General features: G+C 45.4%; 4 protein-coding genes across 4 annotated transcripts; 3 read left to right on the top strand and 1 right to left on the bottom strand.

Annotated features, from left to right (window-relative positions):
• The first annotated feature begins 461 nt into the window (after positions 1-461).
• LOC101761991 (protein RADIALIS-like 3) lies at positions 462-2,012 on the top strand. The gene is made up of 2 exons (XM_004961130.4): positions 462-946; positions 1,712-2,012. The coding sequence occupies exons 1-2, from the start codon at positions 688-690 to the stop codon at positions 1,714-1,716; spliced, it is 264 nt and encodes an 87-aa protein (XP_004961187.1). The 5' UTR covers positions 462-687; the 3' UTR covers positions 1,717-2,012.
• Positions 847-3,566, bottom strand: LOC101761582 (probable DNA-3-methyladenine glycosylase 2). The gene is made up of 2 exons (XM_004961129.3): positions 2,627-3,566; positions 847-974 (listed from the first exon to the last, which is right to left on the bottom strand). The coding sequence occupies exon 1, from the start codon at positions 3,486-3,488 to the stop codon at positions 2,631-2,633; it is 858 nt and encodes a 285-aa protein (XP_004961186.1). The 5' UTR covers positions 3,489-3,566; the 3' UTR covers positions 847-974; positions 2,627-2,630.
• A 1,261-nt stretch (positions 3,567-4,827) lies between these two features.
• On the top strand, positions 4,828-9,628 carry LOC101760505 (sugar transporter ERD6-like 4). The gene is made up of 17 exons (XM_004961126.3): positions 4,828-5,251; positions 5,338-5,427; positions 5,933-5,992; positions 6,079-6,144; positions 6,388-6,453; positions 6,552-6,627; positions 6,877-6,941; positions 7,024-7,116; positions 7,248-7,328; positions 7,421-7,505; positions 8,006-8,052; positions 8,128-8,190; positions 8,268-8,327; positions 8,502-8,567; positions 8,654-8,713; positions 8,934-9,048; positions 9,145-9,628. Exons 1-17 carry the CDS (start codon positions 4,949-4,951, stop codon positions 9,255-9,257), a joined length of 1,509 nt encoding a protein of 502 aa, XP_004961183.1. The 5' UTR covers positions 4,828-4,948; the 3' UTR covers positions 9,258-9,628.
• A 2,820-nt stretch (positions 9,629-12,448) lies between these two features.
• On the top strand, positions 12,449-17,320 carry LOC101761194 (sugar transporter ERD6-like 4). Its single transcript, XM_004961128.2, has 17 exons — positions 12,449-12,889; positions 12,980-13,069; positions 13,524-13,583; positions 13,675-13,740; positions 13,974-14,039; positions 14,134-14,209; positions 14,670-14,734; positions 14,824-14,916; positions 15,063-15,143; positions 15,233-15,317; positions 15,824-15,870; positions 15,947-16,009; positions 16,096-16,155; positions 16,301-16,366; positions 16,454-16,513; positions 16,679-16,793; positions 16,886-17,320. The coding sequence occupies exons 1-17, from the start codon at positions 12,587-12,589 to the stop codon at positions 16,996-16,998; spliced, it is 1,509 nt and encodes a 502-aa protein (XP_004961185.1). The 5' UTR covers positions 12,449-12,586; the 3' UTR covers positions 16,999-17,320.
• Positions 17,321-17,448: the final 128 nt, after the last annotated feature.

Here is a 17,448-nt window from a genome sequence, read left to right as displayed (position 1 = left end):
CACTAATAAGAGGCACTCCATGCTCACGGGGTCATGATGTGACTTACGATGAACAGCTGTTACATTTCCTCAGTAGGCTCAAATGGTCAGTGCCTGTGCATCAGAAAAGCAACGACATCTGAAACAAACTATTGGCATTGTTAGTGATTCAAAGGGCTGAGTGAAACACACAAGCAGACCAGAATCTAGCCTTTTCCCTTTTGAAACAAAATGCCCCTACACCTGCAAGTCAGCCACAAGCTTGATATGTAACATATGTTAGATAGGGTGACGAAGTGCATGCAAAAAGTCATCCAAACATCACCAATTTAACTTTAACAACAGATGAACTCACTGCTGCTATGAAGCTTGAGACACGAAGAACCTTTTCTCTGATATCATATCGAGCATCATGCACATCTCAACACAAAAGGCTTAAGAGGTCAAAAACCTATACATTATACTCTATGAATTCAGATCACACACTCTCCCCCTTGGCTCTGAAACCAACCAACCTTATTCTCAGCCACCTCTAATCAACAATCGTGATTCCATACAACTTACAGCTCACACACACAGCAGGCGACCCCAGAGCCTATAAATAGCAGACCTTGTGACTAGAGAGACCAAACCATAAGAGCTTCTGAAGAGCAAGACTTAAGTCTAGATACCAACAGAGGTTAGTATCTTACCAAGGATACTTCAAATATGTCTGGATCACGGAGCTCCTCTCCCAATTCCAACTCAGAGTGGAGCCGGAAGGAAAACAAGATGTTTGAAGAGGCGCTCGCCTACTATGGTGAGGGCACACCCAACCTGTGGGACAAGGTGTCCAGCGCCATGGGAGGCATCAAGTCTGCTGAGGAGGTGCGCTTACACTATGAAGATCTTGTCGACGACGTCAAGATGATTGAGTCAGGGCGTGTGCCGTACCCCAAGTACAAGACACAGGGATTCTGGACCCGAGGTAAAGTCCATGACCCTTCCAAAGCAAACTGGCAGCAAATAACATAAGACGCTTTCATTCTATGTTGATAAACTTTTGGTTAAGCATGCTAGTTAGTGATTGTCACAAGCAGCAAGTTGCAGCTAAGCATAGTGAATATAATCGATGACTATAAGCATTTTATGTTAAGCAGCAGGTTAAGCAGGTTGCTAGTTAGTGAATATAAGCAGGTTGCCATGCATGACTATGTCATGGATAGCTGAACACTTTAACTCACACAATCGATGAGCAAAGGGCATCCAAGTATTTTATGTTCTTTAGCTTTCCATTCATGATGGACCTCATCAACTTTCCATGTGCCAAACTACAGACATCCTTTGGCACTCAAGAAAAGGATCTGGTCTAATTACTTGGTCTTTGTACTCTGATGCCCACTAATCATGTGGGCTCCAATCCTAGTACTATCAGAAAAATCTCCTCCTTCCCTAGTGTGTCCAGCTTGCAGCCAACATGCAGTTCTCATATTAACAAGTCACAGCCTATTGCCAAAAAGTTATCTTCCTGGCTTTTCGACAGTGCGGGTGGCCATGCTTTGAATTGGGTAGTTTCTTTGTTTTCTTTCTTGTCCTTTTATTTTCGAGGGATAGTTTTGGACAAGTAATGCCTTACTAAAACCATAGACACAGCTGTAGCTAAATCAGTACAAGTAGATCTTGGTTAAAAATTAGAAGTAATGTTCCGAATTTAGATAAACTGACAAGCGTGTTTGTTTACTTTTGTTTTCAGGTTGAAGAGTTGGAAGCTCAAGTAGGCAGAAACAAAAGTTCTAAGAATCTATGATGGTCTTAGGTTCTAGAAGGAAGCAAAGTAATCCAACTCTGATTGGATAATAAAATGATGAAACAGTGTGTATGTGTATATACTAGTAGGTTATGAGCAAGGTTAAGTCTCCTTATTGTTGTAGGATCTAGTGTACATTCATAAACTGTATGTATTCATTGTCCTCTAGAACTAAGTTATGGAAGATGTAAACTCATGTATTTATGTTAAAAAAGTTGTGCCTGGTAGCATTCTGTTGCCTCCAAAATTTTCTTAGCTGGTCACTCTTTTTTAGCACCTGGCTCAAAAAGAGAGGTCTCTAGATCATGCTCAAGAACAACGCAAAGAACCAAATGCTAGAATCATGTACAATCGAGTCCACCAACAATTACTGTTAAAGAATCCTCCGCGCATAAAGTGAAATGAGATGGTGTAACTGTAGAATCAAGAACAGCAACACAGATTGGTTCGGGATCGTTATTCCAACTATTTTGCATCTACTGCTCTAAGATCCACAATCAAGTCATCACTGAATAAAGATATGGAATGGCATATATGAAAAAGCAGAAATATCATATCATTTCCAACCACAAAATCTTTGTTTCTCTAAACAAGAATTGGTACAGGAAACCCTTAAATTATTATGCTCCACAGTACAAGCTTACAAGCATAGTAGCATCAGTTTTGAATATCTAATACAACTACAAGCATACTAGCACTAGACTCTGAAGTCTGAACCTAATCGACTTCAGTTGAAACTCTGCAAGGACAAGGCAGCGTCCACAACAATTGACAAATCTGGGACACTATCTACACCAGAATAATCTAAATTTAACAGATTGGGACAACAGATACATAAGATCATCGCATAATATTACATACCTAGCTAAGAGCTCGCCTTGCCCTTCTTCTTGGCCGCAGCGCCCTTGCTCTCCATGAGGCGCCACATGTACCACGCGCCTACCGACCGGTACGGCCTCCACCGCTCGCATAATGCCGCCATCTCCTCTGGCTTGGGCAGCGCCTTCAGCTTGTACAGCTCCTGAACGCCCTTACGCACGCCAAGGTCGCCGCACGGGAGCACGTCGGGGCGGTGCAGCGAGAAGATCATGAACATGTGGACGGTCCACTCGCCGACGCCTTTCACCTTGGTGAGCTCGGCGAGGAGCGCAGACTCGTCCATCGCGGCCACGGCGGAGTCGGAGAGCTCCCCGGCTGCGAATCTGATCGCGAGGTCGTGGAGGTAAGAGGCCTTGCGGCCGGAGACGCCGATGGTGCGTAGGTCGGCGGCGGCGAGGGCAAGGACGGCGGCCGGGGTTACCGCGTCGGAGGCTGCGGCGGACGCAGAAGGGAGGAGTGCGAGGAAGCGAGCGTAGATGGCGTCGGCGGCGGAGGTCGCGAGCTGCTGGTAGAGGATGGAGCGCGCGAGGGCGTGGAATGCGGGGAGGGAGGGGGAGGCTGCGAATGTGAGGGCCTCAGTGGAGGCGATGACCGCGGCGAGGAGGGGGTCCGCTGCTTGGAGGTGGCGTAGCGCGGCCGCAATCTCGCCCGGGGAGGATAGCGCTGGCAGCACTGGAGGTAGAGGCGCCGGCACCGGTGGTGGCACGGCGGTCGTGGCGAGGGGTTTTCCTGGCGGTGTCTTGACGATTTTACGGGAGCGGAAGGAGATCTTGGCGGAGCGAAGTTCGGTGGCCGCCGTAGGCGTGCCGGTGGCCGGAGATCGGGAGCGCGCCGGCCGCCCCATCAAGGTCTCTCCGGATAGCGCGCGGCTGCGACGTACGGCGCCGCCGGAGTTGGAAGGTCAGAGGACGAGCCAACTGAAACGAGGATGAGGGGGAGGACAGTTGGAATAAATCTATGCGGCCCAGATAAACGAAGGCCAGCATGCACGGCCTACTCGGAGTTTCGGCCTACCTTAGAATAGCGCACGATCTAACCTGGGCCGCCAAATTTAGATCCCGGAGTAAGTAATCGCGGCCTTACGCCTTAGAATGGCTTGGCCCAAGTTTGAGGCCATGACTATTGACCATATTGGCCGTTCATTGGCGGGGAGAGAGCAGCTATGCCGGAACCGGAGGACTCTGCTCCCCGGCGGCGAACCCTGACTGCAACTCTGCAGCAAGGGGCCCTTGCAGGCTTGCGGGGAGAGGCACCGGCGGTGCGTCTAACGCAAACGCCGTCTTCGTCTCTTCGAGGTCAGGGACCACGGCGGATGCAAGAGGATGTAATTAATCGGCTGATGGAAACGTCCGCCAACAAACAGCCCATCAACTTGTAATCGTGCGGGATCGCGACGGACCAATCACCGGGCGTGCACACTCAGGCAACCGAACACGCATCTCCATCAAATCACATGTCCTCCGGACCTTGGCCGTGGCCGGACGCGACGCGACGCGAGCGACCCCGCACATGGTCATTTCATCGACACGCTGCACGCGAGATCGAACAAGGAAAGCACGAGACGACAAGATCGAAGCCGGAGATGCAGCTCGTGCTCCCCCCCCCGTACGAGCATGACGTGGCCGAGATGAGCAGCTGGAGCTAGCGATCCTCGACAGCTCCCGTGGGTTGGCATCAACGTGCCGTGCGGTGCTTACGTGCGTATATGCCGTCTATATTCTAACAGAATCGGGACGCGAAGTTTTGTAATCTAGTGCGTGCAGCGTCGGTCTGCCGTATCTGTCGGTCAATGCTCCCCGCTTTTTGGAAGCCAAGATCTTGATATCTCAATTTCTCCGCTTTCTTATCCGTTGAACAGAGTGCATGTTTTAGTAGTCTCGTTTGGGATATATCGGCAGAAATGTTGTCGATCTGATCATCTGAATATGACCTCCCTCGGTTTACCATGTAGTAGGCCCTTTCATGGCAATGAAACCGCAAGGAGAAGCTTAATAATGGATCAACATGCAAAAATGGCTGCAAAGAATACTACTGTAACAATTTGCTGGATTTTAGATTCGTTGAAAACCGGAGATTCGGCTTCTTCCCTCCAGCTCAGAGTTCAGCGAACTCATCTAGGCCGCTGACCTGTGGGCCCCCACCGAGCTTCAGACAAGACAACCCACTCCCCCAGACGGCACTTCCCATTTCAACGGGACGACGGTTCCTCTGCGAAGATCGTGTCCTCTGTTCCTCTTCCTCCTCCTTCAGGGGAAAAAAAAAATTAAAGCTCGCCGCGAGGGGAGGAACCCGGCGAGCGACGGCATGGGTAGCACCAGCAACAGGGGTGGAGGCGCCGCCGGCGAGGAGAGCGGCAGCGACCACGACGGCGGGCTGCGGAAGCCGCTGCTGGCCGTCCACACGGGCAGCTGGTACCGGATGGGCTCGCGGCAGTCCAGCGTCGCCCCCGGGGCCTCCTCCATGGCCGTCCTGCGCGAGTCCCACGTCTCCGCCTTCCTCTGCACGCTCATCGTCGCGCTCGGGCCCATCCAGTTCGGCTTCACCAGCGGCTTCTCCTCCCCGACCCAGGACGCCATGGTTCGGGACCTCAAGCTCTCCATCCCCGAGGTAACCCACAAGCTTTCTGTCGCGTCCGGACTTCCTGCTGAGTTCTGCGTCTCTTCGTGCCTGAGGATATTGACCGCACGCTGCAGTTCTCGGCGTTCGGCTCGCTGTCCAACGTCGGCGCCATGGTCGGGGCGATCGCCAGCGGGCAGATGGCCGAGCACATTGGCCGCAAAGGGGTGAGAAATTCGACGCCTTTCTTTCTTGGCAGTTATCAGCTGTTCTTCCATTTTATGATCAGTTTGTTACTTGTAAGCTGACAATGGAGAAGGGTCGACATCACTTCTTTTATTAGATACAGAGGAGGCTGTTTAAACTAACCAACAACAAAAGTCATCCTTTCCCGTGATAGAAAAGTCACTTCTTTGTAGGTGGGGGCTTTTTCTTCAGGAAAAAGCAAGTGGGATTTTTTAAAATTCGAAGTAAGTTATTTCCAACCAATTTTATGCTTGGATGCTGTGGAAATTTTTGGTACAGATAGCTAAATTGGGATTTGACACTATTGCTTCATGTTCGTTTGCTTTCTGCATTGTGTATAAGTCATGCAGTTAGTGTGGAAGAAAATGTGAGGATTGTGTAATCTGTACACAAGATCGGTCTCTTGTTCAATGTATGGTAATATTTCAGTAGTTAATTGCACTAAAGCTCTACTATTTTTTCTAACTGTTTTGCAAATATTTGCAGTCGTTGATGATTGCTGCAATCCCAAATATCATCGGTTGGCTTGCGATATCCTTTGCGAAAGTACGAAACAACTACATGTTCTCTGAGTTTATTTTCACCCATTGCTGCTTCTGTACCTGCCTGATAATGTCTGCTTTACTTTACAGGACTCCTCATTTCTGTATATGGGACGATTGCTTGAAGGATTTGGTGTTGGCATCATATCATATACGGTTCGTAAGAGAAGATTTCTTGACTACTTATTTTGTGCACAAACGATTCGTACTTTCGAAACTTAGGCACTAGTGCGGTTGTAAGGTGTTTGAAGACATGGACGAAAAGATCGAGTGAGATTCCAATAGTTGGAGACAAAGTGAACCGTGAACATTGTATAATTTGCTTGCCACCAAAAGAACATTGGATGTTTGGACTAGTTACATGACTAAATTCTTGGTATGTCAATAATGTGATACCAGGTACCAGTATACATAGCAGAGATATCTCCTCAGAACATGAGAGGAGCTCTTGGTTCCGTGAACCAGGTATGGTTTCTCACCAGAATCTTTTCTTTTCTTTTTCTGAGACAAATAAGACTTGGTCTTTTTATGTTGGACTCATTGCACAATTTTTCATTGTATAGTTGTCTGTAACCCTTGGTATATTGTTGGCCTATTTGCTTGGTATGTTTGTTCCATGGAGGCTTCTTGCAGTGATGGGTAAGATGCTAAACACTGATGTACTATAACTGATTTAAATTATTGGTGCTTCCAGTCCACACTTAACCTCAGATGTTTCAGTTCACAAGATCGGTAACTGCAATGTTCCCCCCCCCCCAACATATCTATAATCGTAGAATATACTAGTCAGATATTTTAATTTCACATCTATATATAAGTGCAGATTAGTATGTGTGTCTGGAGTCAAGATAATTTCTTATCTAAATATCTGGGTTACCATTCTTGTAGGAGCCTTGCCCTGCACAGTGTTGATTCCTGGCCTATTCTTCATTCCAGAATCTCCAAGATGGCTGGTATATATATGCAGAAACTGGATATGCAATGCTGCATCAAACTGAAATCTTAGCGATCATTTTTCATTGCTCTTATCTCTAGGCAAAGATGAATTTGATGGAAGACTGTGAGACTTCGCTACAAGTGCTGAGGGGGTTTGAAACTGACATCACCACAGAAGTGAATGATATAAAGGCAATGACTTTCTACTTTTCCTCTGGACTGACTAAATGCAATCTATATGAACCATTCCTTGGATCTACTATACGCACCTCATTATCTTCTGGAATCACCGGAATCATCTTTTTTTTACCCTCATATTGCAGAGGGCAGTGACATCAGCAAGGAAAAGGACTACAATCAGTTTTCAGGAGTTAAACCAAAAGAAATACCGCACGCCCCTAATTGTAATTACCTTAACTTTGTTGGCTTAATGACTTAATACATGCCAAAATTGGCACCTATAGTATCTAACTGTGATTATTGGTCAACTTGGCAGCTAGGAATTGGCCTACTTGTACTGCAAAATTTAAGTGGAATCAACGGTATACTGTTTTATGCAAGTAACATCTTCAAAGCTGCAGGTAAGTTGTGTATTCTTTATCTTGTCTGAACTTTTTTGTTCTTAGTAGCTGTCATAAGTTTTAGGCACGACAGATTGGACACCTTTCAAATGTAACTGGAAATGTTGGAGATAACTAATATCATGGAGCAAACTATTAGTATCATTGTTTGTTTGGCAATATGCTTTCCATATGTATAGAATAACTTAGCAGACTACCGATTTCCAAACCACTAGAATTGTTCTAAACTAATTTTCTTCCTACATCAGCAAGATAAGACCATTTGAGATAAAGTTGATTCCTTTCTCTGGAACACACGTGCATTGTGTTCCTTACAGAGCAGCTTGGCCATGGGCATTTCATTGAATTTTGTACAACTAAAATTGTTTAGTGCTTGAAAATGAGTTTCTAAAACATCAGATAGGCCTATGTATTAATAGTTCCAGATCCTTTGTAATTCTCTTGAACGATGATAATATGGTCATTTTTTTCTTTAATTTTAACGTCCGAAACATCTCCAGGGGTTACAAACAGCGACTTGGCCACCTGTTCACTTGGAGCTATCCAGGTGCGTATCTAGGATGAATGGATGGCCTGATACAGTTCGTGTGTAATTTATTTAATGCTCACAGCATTTTGTCAGGTTCTTGCCACTGGAGTTACAACATGGTTATTAGACAGAGCTGGACGACGCATCCTTCTTATTGTAACTTTCTGTCCCCTGTGCAATCTCTAGTTTGCATGTTTTCTGCAACTGTGACTGAACTCTACTTCAAATGACAGATTTCTACTTCTGGCATGACTCTATGCCTGCTTGCTGTTTCTATTGTATTTTTTCTCAAGGTATGTTCAGGTTTCCTTAGTCTAGGATCTTAATGAGAAAGATAATAGTTATTGTACTGCGATCTTTGCAGTAGTATACTATTATACTAGTACCTGGCTCAAGCAGATTTTGATACGCAACATCATCACAGGGTCCCTCATCTCAGTCTAGTGATTTTCTTCTATTCGTTTCAGGATAATGTTTCGCATGATTCAGACACATACTACTTGTTAAGTATGATCTCCTTGGTCGCTCTTGTGGTATGTCTCGGTTATATTTCTTCTGAAACTTTGCATCCAAATGTGGAATCCGCGCCAAATCTTTTTACCTCGAACGCTTTGTTCAGGCTTTCGTCATTGCCTTCTCCTTCGGTATGGGTGCCATTCCATGGCTCATGATGTCTGAGGTACAGTACTTATCAACATTGTTTGAATTATCTCTGCTTGTAAAATTCCTACCTCCCAGTTTTCAATGGGATTTGGACTTTTTCTTATTTCGACCATTCCTCTATACGGCACCATTTTTCCCTGCATAACCATAGTTTTGGATCAAGTATGTGAGTTTCACAACTCAGGTACATGATGTAAGTTATCTAAAGACTCAACTCAAACTTTGTATATGTTCAGATCCTCCCGGTTAGCATCAAGAGTCTGGGAGGAAGCATTGCGACACTGGCAGCCTGGCTGACATCCTTTGCTATAACAATGACAGCAAACTTGATGCTCACCTGGAGTGTTGGAGGTTCACAGTTTTATTTTATGCTTCTCGCTTGCCTAGGGATAGGACTGTAAATGGTATCTTATCCATGTTACTTTTTTTTTTCCGGAAACTCAACAGGCACTTTCCTCTCCTATATGATTGTGAGCGCCTTCACTCTCGTGTTCGTCGTCCTTTGGGTGCCAGAGACAAAGGGTAGAACTCTAGAGGAGATCCAATGGTCGTTTCGCTGAGGTTTGCAGCATTGAGCAGATGCAATGATTTTTCGAAGTTTTCTCCTACAATGCAACGGTTGATTCCCGCAGCTGGAAATTTTGGGCATTCTTCCCTGCACAAATACTAGGCGAAGGTCACGAACTCTTACTGTTCATACCACAGTTTGTACATTCTTGTACAATTCTGGGACAATACATGTAAATGCTGGGACAAGGTCTCTTATCAAATTGTTCTCTGCTTTCAGCGTTGTAAGATCAAGAGTTCATTGTCTGAAAGTTATATGTAAACATGAGTGCTCTGGCACTGACTGATCTGGAATCCTTCTGTCGGGGGCAACCCCTCCTGCCTCCTGTTTCTTTCAACAAAAGAAAAAATGTTTCCGTCGACACTTACAAGTGTAACGGGTTACAGTGTTCACCGTACCTGTACTGGATTACCAAAGGAATTACCAAATGGCATAACCTGGCAGACTAACAGCACGCAGGCGCAAAAAAGCGAAAATACCTGTGGATGTTGTTGGTTGACACTTCGCCCGCGCCGGCTGCCGTCCCAGTTGCTGATCACCTTCCCTGCGCTTGCTGGCTGCGGCTCCAACGACAGAGGAGGGCGTCGCTGGAGATGCAAGTCGAAGGACTGCAGTGAGCAAGGGCAAACTGTAGGGATGGGAATCGTGTACACCGTCCGATGGAGACTCTACGGTTCGAGGAAGGTTGGTGCAAACGGGTGATGCAGTGGGCTAGACCGGCTGCGGATGAATGCTGCGGCCCATTTGAGCCCACCTAATTTGGATCGCGGAGAATGATCGCGATCCAATCTGGGCTGCTTATATTTGGATCCCGGGGGAAAATTTCGCGTACTAAAACAGTAGGCCGCGCGGAGGCCCATTAAACAGCTCCAGAGCCCACGTTGTTTACGAGCATATCCCCGGTGGCGGCCGTCTGAGCGCGTGACCGTGGCTGCGGCTGGTGTGGTGAGTGGTGTGACCTCGGCGAGGAGCTCTTCGCCATCTCTATCCCGGCGACGAGGTCGTGGAGGTAGGGCGCCTGCTGCGATGGAGGCCGGCGCCGGTGGGGGGCTCTCCGCGTCGGCGAGGGGCGCGAGGGATCGGGTGCTACCAAACGGAGAGATCTTCCGGCGATCGATGCATCCCAATCATCAAAGTTCCGGATCAGAAAATCTGGTTGGCATGATCTGCACATGCGACATGTTCCTTGGCCTTTTCCAGCATGCGAGCAACCACACGTGGCTCTTTCGTAAGAGCTGTTCTACTTGTACCCTCCACGAGAAGCACGGCAGCCAGATATTAAAACAGCAAAAAAAATTATCCAAGAAATGCTTATTCTCGCATATGAATCTGACGTGGGTATGAGCAGCTCGCCAGCTGCCATCAACGTGGGTTGGCACAACGTGCGACCTACATGGAAACAGGGTCTTCGCAGTGATAGCGTGATGCCGGAGCCGGCCAAATCTGTCAGTCAGAGTTTCCCACTGACAAGCAAGACGTGCAATCATCAATTTGCAAGGGGGAAAATATCTTTTCTCAAGTATGTCATTGTCTATCCGATGTGGATGGGTTTCTCCCCCTCTCGCAAGGTCACAGGGTTATTTGTTACTTACATACTAAACTTTAGGAGTGTCATATCGGATGTTCGGATGCTAATTAGAAAGACTAAACATGAGCTAATTATAAAACTAATTGCAGAACCCCTGTGCTAATTCGCGAGATGAATCTATTGAGCCTAATTAATCCATGATTAGCACATATTTATTGTAGCAGCACATTGTCAAATCATGGACTAATTAGGCTTAATAGATTCGTCTCGCGAATATGACTCCATCTATGCAATGGGTTTTGTAAATAGTCTATGTTTAATACTCCTAATTATTATCCAAACATTCGATACGACGGGTACTAAGGGTCTGTTTGGGAGCACTCCACTTCAGAAAAACAAGCTCCACTCCACCAGCTCCACACTTTCCTAGCTCCACTCCACCAACTCCAAAAAAATATGGAGCTGCTGCACGTGTTTGGCTGATGGTAGTGCTCCAGCTCCAAAAACATGAGCACTTGTTGTGAATGGTCTATTTTACCCTTTGTGAACGGACCCACATGTCATACTCTTCTATTTTCTCCTCTCTTCTTCCTCTCTCTCCTCTCCTCTTTTCTTCTCAGTTTTAAACAGTGCTATATATATTACAAGAAATTATCATGCAAAATGTAGAACAATCTTGCTCATCAATCGGAAATGTAGAACAATCTTGATCATCAATCAGAAATGACGATGAGAACCAGTCACAACTCAAACACCATCTCATCTACACGAGCAAGCAATTCATCTTTCTTCCTGTTTGCACATCGCAAGAGCAGCAGCACGGAGTCATCTACACGAGCAAGCAAGTCATCCACACCTTGGACATGATCTTGACGAGCGCGCGAGGGGCGGCCAGGGCGGTGCAAGGGGCGGCGCGAGGGGCGGCGGGCGGGCGGCGCGGCAGCGGCGCGGTGGAAGGCAGGGGCGGCACAGCGCGACGGGAGGCTTTTTTTTGTTTCGCGAACCGGTTGTAACGAGTAGCAATGGTGGGTAAATACCCACCAACTCCACGAGGAGATCTGTAAATGGGATTTTTGGAGCATCTCTTGAGGTACTCCACAAAAAATGTGGATCTACCTCCCTGCTCCACATTTTTCCTGGAGCCGGAGTTGCTGGAGCTAGACGCGTTTGGCTGCGAAATTTTCGGAGTTGGTGGAGTGGAGCAATTTTTTGTGGAGTGGAGTGCTCCCAAACACCCCCTAAATTAGGAGGTGTATCCTCCTTATCCATCACCTGCGTTGCGTTGCAGCTTGATCGGTATCAGGAAAAAAGACCATTGCACATCAACACATCTCTGTCTGAACATGACCGCCGGCAGCCCGGTAGTATAGGCATTTATGGGTACGAATTTAGGACGTACAGGTAGTTTTGGAAGAAGAAAAATATGTGCAAACGGCAAAACAACACCGCCATCATTTATCCATCCACAGGTAGATGCATGCGTGGATGATGAGCTGGCAGTTCTAGGAAAAAGAGTGGACTGGCCCTCCTGGCCAGCTCGGCTAAGCTGAGCAAAGAGCAAACGTTTATGTGTGTCTGACCGGTGGGGTCCCTACTCTGACCCGTGGGACCCTACGTCCCTACACCGCTCCGACAAGATTAGTCGAAAACCACTCCCCATTCAACGGAGGCGAAGGGGGTCTCCTGACATTCGCTTCGTCGTCTCCTCCCATCCCAATTCCCAACAGGAGAGGAAACAAATCCAATCTCGCGGCCAGCTGGCCGGCGATCGTGAATCCGGCGAGAGCGGCGCCATGGCGAGCAACAGGGCCGGCGGTGGCGGCGGCGGCTACGAGAGCGGCAGCGACCACGACGGCGCGCTGCAGAAGCCGCTGCTGCCCAACAGCGGGAGCTGGTACCGGATGGGGATGGGGTCGCGCCAGTCCAGCCTCAACGCCGGCACCTCCTCCATGGCCGTCCTGCGCGAGTCCCACGTCTCCGCCTTGCTCTGCACGCTCATCGTCGCGCTCGGCCCCATTCAGTTCGGCTTCACCGGCGGCTACTCGTCCCCGACGCAGGACGGCATCATCCGGGACCTCAACCTCTCCATCTCCGAGGCGCGTGCTGACTCCGGCTGTAACTTCTACGTTTGCTTCACTCGCTTTGAGGTTTCTTCTTGTCTGAAATGATTGACCGTGCCCCCGCAGTTCTCGGTGTTCGGCTCGCTGTCCAATGTGGGCGCCATGGTCGGAGCCATCGCCAGCGGGCAGATGGCTGAGTACGTTGGCCGTAAAGGGGTGAGAATTCGCTCCTTTTCTTCATTTACTTCTTGCCTGAGCCTGACAGTTAACGACGGTTAATGTCACCTTTTCCTCTCTCTTTTTTGGTTTGGATAATGGTGCGGAGAATTGAGAGTACCATGCACTACTTACCGACTGAAATTAAAAGTGGATTAATTTTCTCTCTGGAATTTCTTGTACGGCTTAATCGGGTTATGAGTCTTATGACCTCAATTTTTATGCTCATAAATTCGTTAGTTATCTTTGCCATTCATATGCTCATCACCAATCATGCGGTTGGGCGGAAAAGGTATGGCTGAAGTATATTTTATACCAAAGTCCTGTCTTTTTTCTTCAACTTTTGGCAACATCAACAGTTAGTCTCACTTAAGATGTTTTTATCAATTGAAGAGATGTTTTGTGCTGAAGCTGTACTCTTCTACACTAATTGGCTTGCTAACTGTTTTTGCAGTCATTGATGATTGCAGCGATTCCAAACATCATTGGTTGGCTTGCAATCTCCTTTGCAAAAGTATGGCACTAAGTGTTTTCTTAGTTTATCTCCATACATTGCTTGACAGATAGCAACATAGACTTGATGGCTATTGATATCTGCTCTACAGGACTCTTCATTTCTGTATATGGGACGATTGCTTGAAGGATTTGGTGTCGGTATCATTTCCTATGTGGTTAGTATAGTAATACTCCATGCCTGATTTCTGCATAGTAGATTCATGCCTTAAGAGTTTGAATACTTGTGCTTTTTTAAACTGTAAAAAATGAAGAAGAAGATCAACTGAGATGTCAACATTTTTTAGATGAAGTGATCCATCCCTATAAAGTTTATTTTATTGGCAGAAGAACAATGGAATCATGGACTGGTTAAAACACCTAATTTGATATTTGAATTTTGTGACTCCAGGTACCAGTATACATTGCAGAAATATCTCCTCAGAACATGAGAGGAGCTCTTGGCTCCGTGAACCAGGTTCGCTCATGCTCACAAGCATCTTATCTTTTTTGCGAGGCAAACACTTTGGCTTGTTTATGCTGACGTCATTGTGCAATTTTTCATTCTACAGTTGTCTGTAACCCTTGGTATCATGTTTGCCTATTTGCTCGGCATGTTTGTTCCTTGGAGGCTTCTTGCAGTAATAGGTATTGTGGCTAACCCTGATACATTAATAAATCTGCTGTTGTTATTGCTGTTAGTTTGCACTTTAACTCTCAGCTGCATTGTCAGCATCTTCAAATGATTTTGTTGAAGTATAAGTGAATTGCCCATATTTTCCATCAACTTAGGCTTTTGGATTGAACTGGTCGGTGCATGCAACTCAATTTGTTATTAGGGCCATAAGTCTCAGGTTTGAATCCTATCGGGTTCAATTAAATAAAATAATTACAGCCGACTCCTATCCCCACATTTGAAGCCTAAGAGAGCCTGCACGGGAGGGGGAGTGTTGAAGTAGGCTTTTTGGATTGTACTAGTTGGTGTATGCAACTTAATAGATTTGAGCAAATAGATATTGAATAATAGAAATATATTAAGCAAATATTTTTATTTTAGACCCTGTTGCAGATAATTTCTATCCTAAAGTGTGTGATGCCATGCTTGTAGGAACCTTGCCCTGCATAGTGTTGATACCTGGCCTATTCTTCATTCCAGAATCTCCAAGATGGCTGGTATATACATGTGCAAGTTGGATAATGAACTCTAATCATTGCGGCAAATTGAAATTTCCAATGCCCATTATTTTTTCTTATATTTCTAGGCAAAGATGAATATGATGGACGATTGCGAAACTTCTCTACAAGTTCTGAGGGGATTTGATGCTGATATCACTGCAGAAGTTAATGATATAAAGGCATGCATTTTCTTTCGTTCTTCTAGGCTTACTAAACACAATTTATGTGAACAATCTTTGAATATTATTATTTTCTTAACACTGGGCACATGGCTCTATGTACTTCATTCTTCAACTAACTTTTAGCTTTGACCCCCATTGTGCAGAGAGCGGTAACATCAGCAAACAAAAGGACTACAATCCGTTTTCAAGAGTTGAACCAAAAGAAATTCCGCACACCCCTAATTGTAAATTAACTTTATGTGATGATTTCGTACCAAATTAGCAATTGCATTTCATAACTGTCAGTTTTTGACAAAGCTACAACTTCTTGCAGCTAGGAATTGGCCTACTTGTGCTGCAACAACTAAGTGGAGTAAACGGCATACTTTTTTATGCAAGTAGCATCTTCAAAGCTGCAGGTAAGCTGTGCACTTGTTTCACTGGCTTGCGTTTTTTATTACTAGTTGAGGATAATTTTAGGCTAGAAATTTTGGATAACTTGCGAATAATTGGCGCATTAGGGCCTAGGGGAAGTGTTTGCTAGATAACCATCATGAACATCTGATTGGCAGTTTTTTTCCAGATGTAGGAATAATGTAGTGGGCTACAAATATCAAAATAATGAAATTGGGATAAAGTGGCCTTATTGTTCCTAACACACTATACCATTTTCAAGAAAGCTAATAAATGAATCTCCTTGTAAGTTGTAACATGGTTCCTCATGGCCTTGAATCCTTGATGAATGATGCCATTTCATTGTTTATTGCAAAAGCATCATGTCCCCTCTGTCTTTGTCTACAACAGTGCTGCTGCAGTCAGTTTTAGCTTCTTTTTTTTCTCAAACACGCAGGAGAACTGCGTATATTTTGTATTAAATACTTAGTTTTAGCTTTTGTATTTAAATATAACAATCAAAGTTCTTCAGGGCTCAAGAACAGTGATCTGGACACATTTGCACTTGGAGCTATCCAGGCATGTAACTAATAACTAGACAGACCTGACTAGTCTCTTTGTATCTTATATTAAGCTTCTAACAGCATTCCATCAGGTTCTTGCCACTGGTGTTACAACCACGTTCTTGGACAGAGCTGGCCGACGAATCCTCCTTATTGTAACTTCTGCTTCCCTCTAAAGCTATTACTAGTTTGTAACTTTTATGTAGCTTAGTTTAATGTCAGTTCACATTACACATTACAGATTTCTGCTGCTGGGATGACTCTAAGCCTTCTTGCAGTTGCTGTTGTATTTTTCATCAAGGTATGCTCATGTTCCTTTGTGATAAGATTCTGATGATAAGATAACAGTTCTTCTGTGCTCTTTGTCCTACTGCAGTATTATTGCAGGGTCTCTCATCTCAATCCACTGGATATTCTTCTTTCTTATCATGGTTTATTCGTTTCAGGATAATATTCCACATGACTCTGACTTGTATAACATCTTAAGTATGGTGTCCTTGGTTGGTCTCGTGGTATGTATGTCAATTACATTTCTTCTGAACATTTATTTCTTAGTGTAGAATATGTGCCATAAATTTTAACTCAAATACTCCTTTCAGGCTTATATTGTCGCCTTCTCCTTTGGTATGGGTGCGATTCCATGGATCATAATGTCTGAGGTATAGTACCTTATCGCATAGCTAATATAGCGCATAAGATGCCTCTCTCCCATTTTTAGGTTTCCACTGAAGAGCACTGTTCATAACACAGTTTTGGAGCAAACGCTCTTGGGCACATGGTGTAAGCAACCTGTAAGGCTTATTTCAAACTTTGCATTTTCTCAGATCCTCCCAGTTAGCATCAAGAGTCTCGCAGGAAGCTTTGCGACACTGGCCAACTGGTTGACATCCTTTGGAATAACAATGACAGCGAATTTGCTGCTCAGCTGGAGTGCTGGAGGTATACATTTGTGCATCTCTCTTATGTAGAGTAGGATCATACACAGGATTGTGAGTGCTTACACAGGTTACCTTTGTTCCCAAATTGTACAGGTACGTTTTCCGCCTACTTGATTGTGAGTGCTTTCACTCTTGTGTTCGTCATCCTTTGGGTGCCAGAGACAAAGGGAAGAACCCTCGAGGAGATACAATGGTCGTTCCGCTGAGCTCCAGCATTCATCAAAGTATGCAATGGTTCTTCGAGTTTTTTCTCACTTTAGATGGCAAGAATTGGTTCACATAATCAGTGTTCTTGGCTATTCTTCCGCAACTCAAATCACTGGATAAAGGCCATGCATTGTTTCTGTTCATACTTTGTTTTGTACATGAGATTTTACAGTGTTGTTTTAACTTTTCCCAAATAGACATGTAAATGCTTGTGCAGTGAATCTTGTATTGCTTTCGTTTCTGTTTTCACCTCAGACATTGTACGATCAACAAAAGTTGTCAAAATAAAATGCAAATCTTGGTTCCCGAATACAATGTAAACACGAGCAGTTTGGTGTATTGTTCCTGATCAACCAGAAGTCCATTTCTTGAAGCCTGCCTTTGACATTTTATTCTGCTAGTCCCATTGGTACTTCTGCTAACTGACAGTGTAGGCCTTGTTCTGACAA

The sequence above is a fragment of the Setaria italica genome, chromosome III (assembly GCF_000263155.2).
Source record: "Setaria italica strain Yugu1 chromosome III, Setaria_italica_v2.0, whole genome shotgun sequence".
In the NCBI taxonomy this organism is placed as follows: Eukaryota; Viridiplantae; Streptophyta; class Magnoliopsida; order Poales; family Poaceae; genus Setaria; species Setaria italica.
This window is presented reverse-complemented; position numbering and strand designations above follow the sequence as displayed.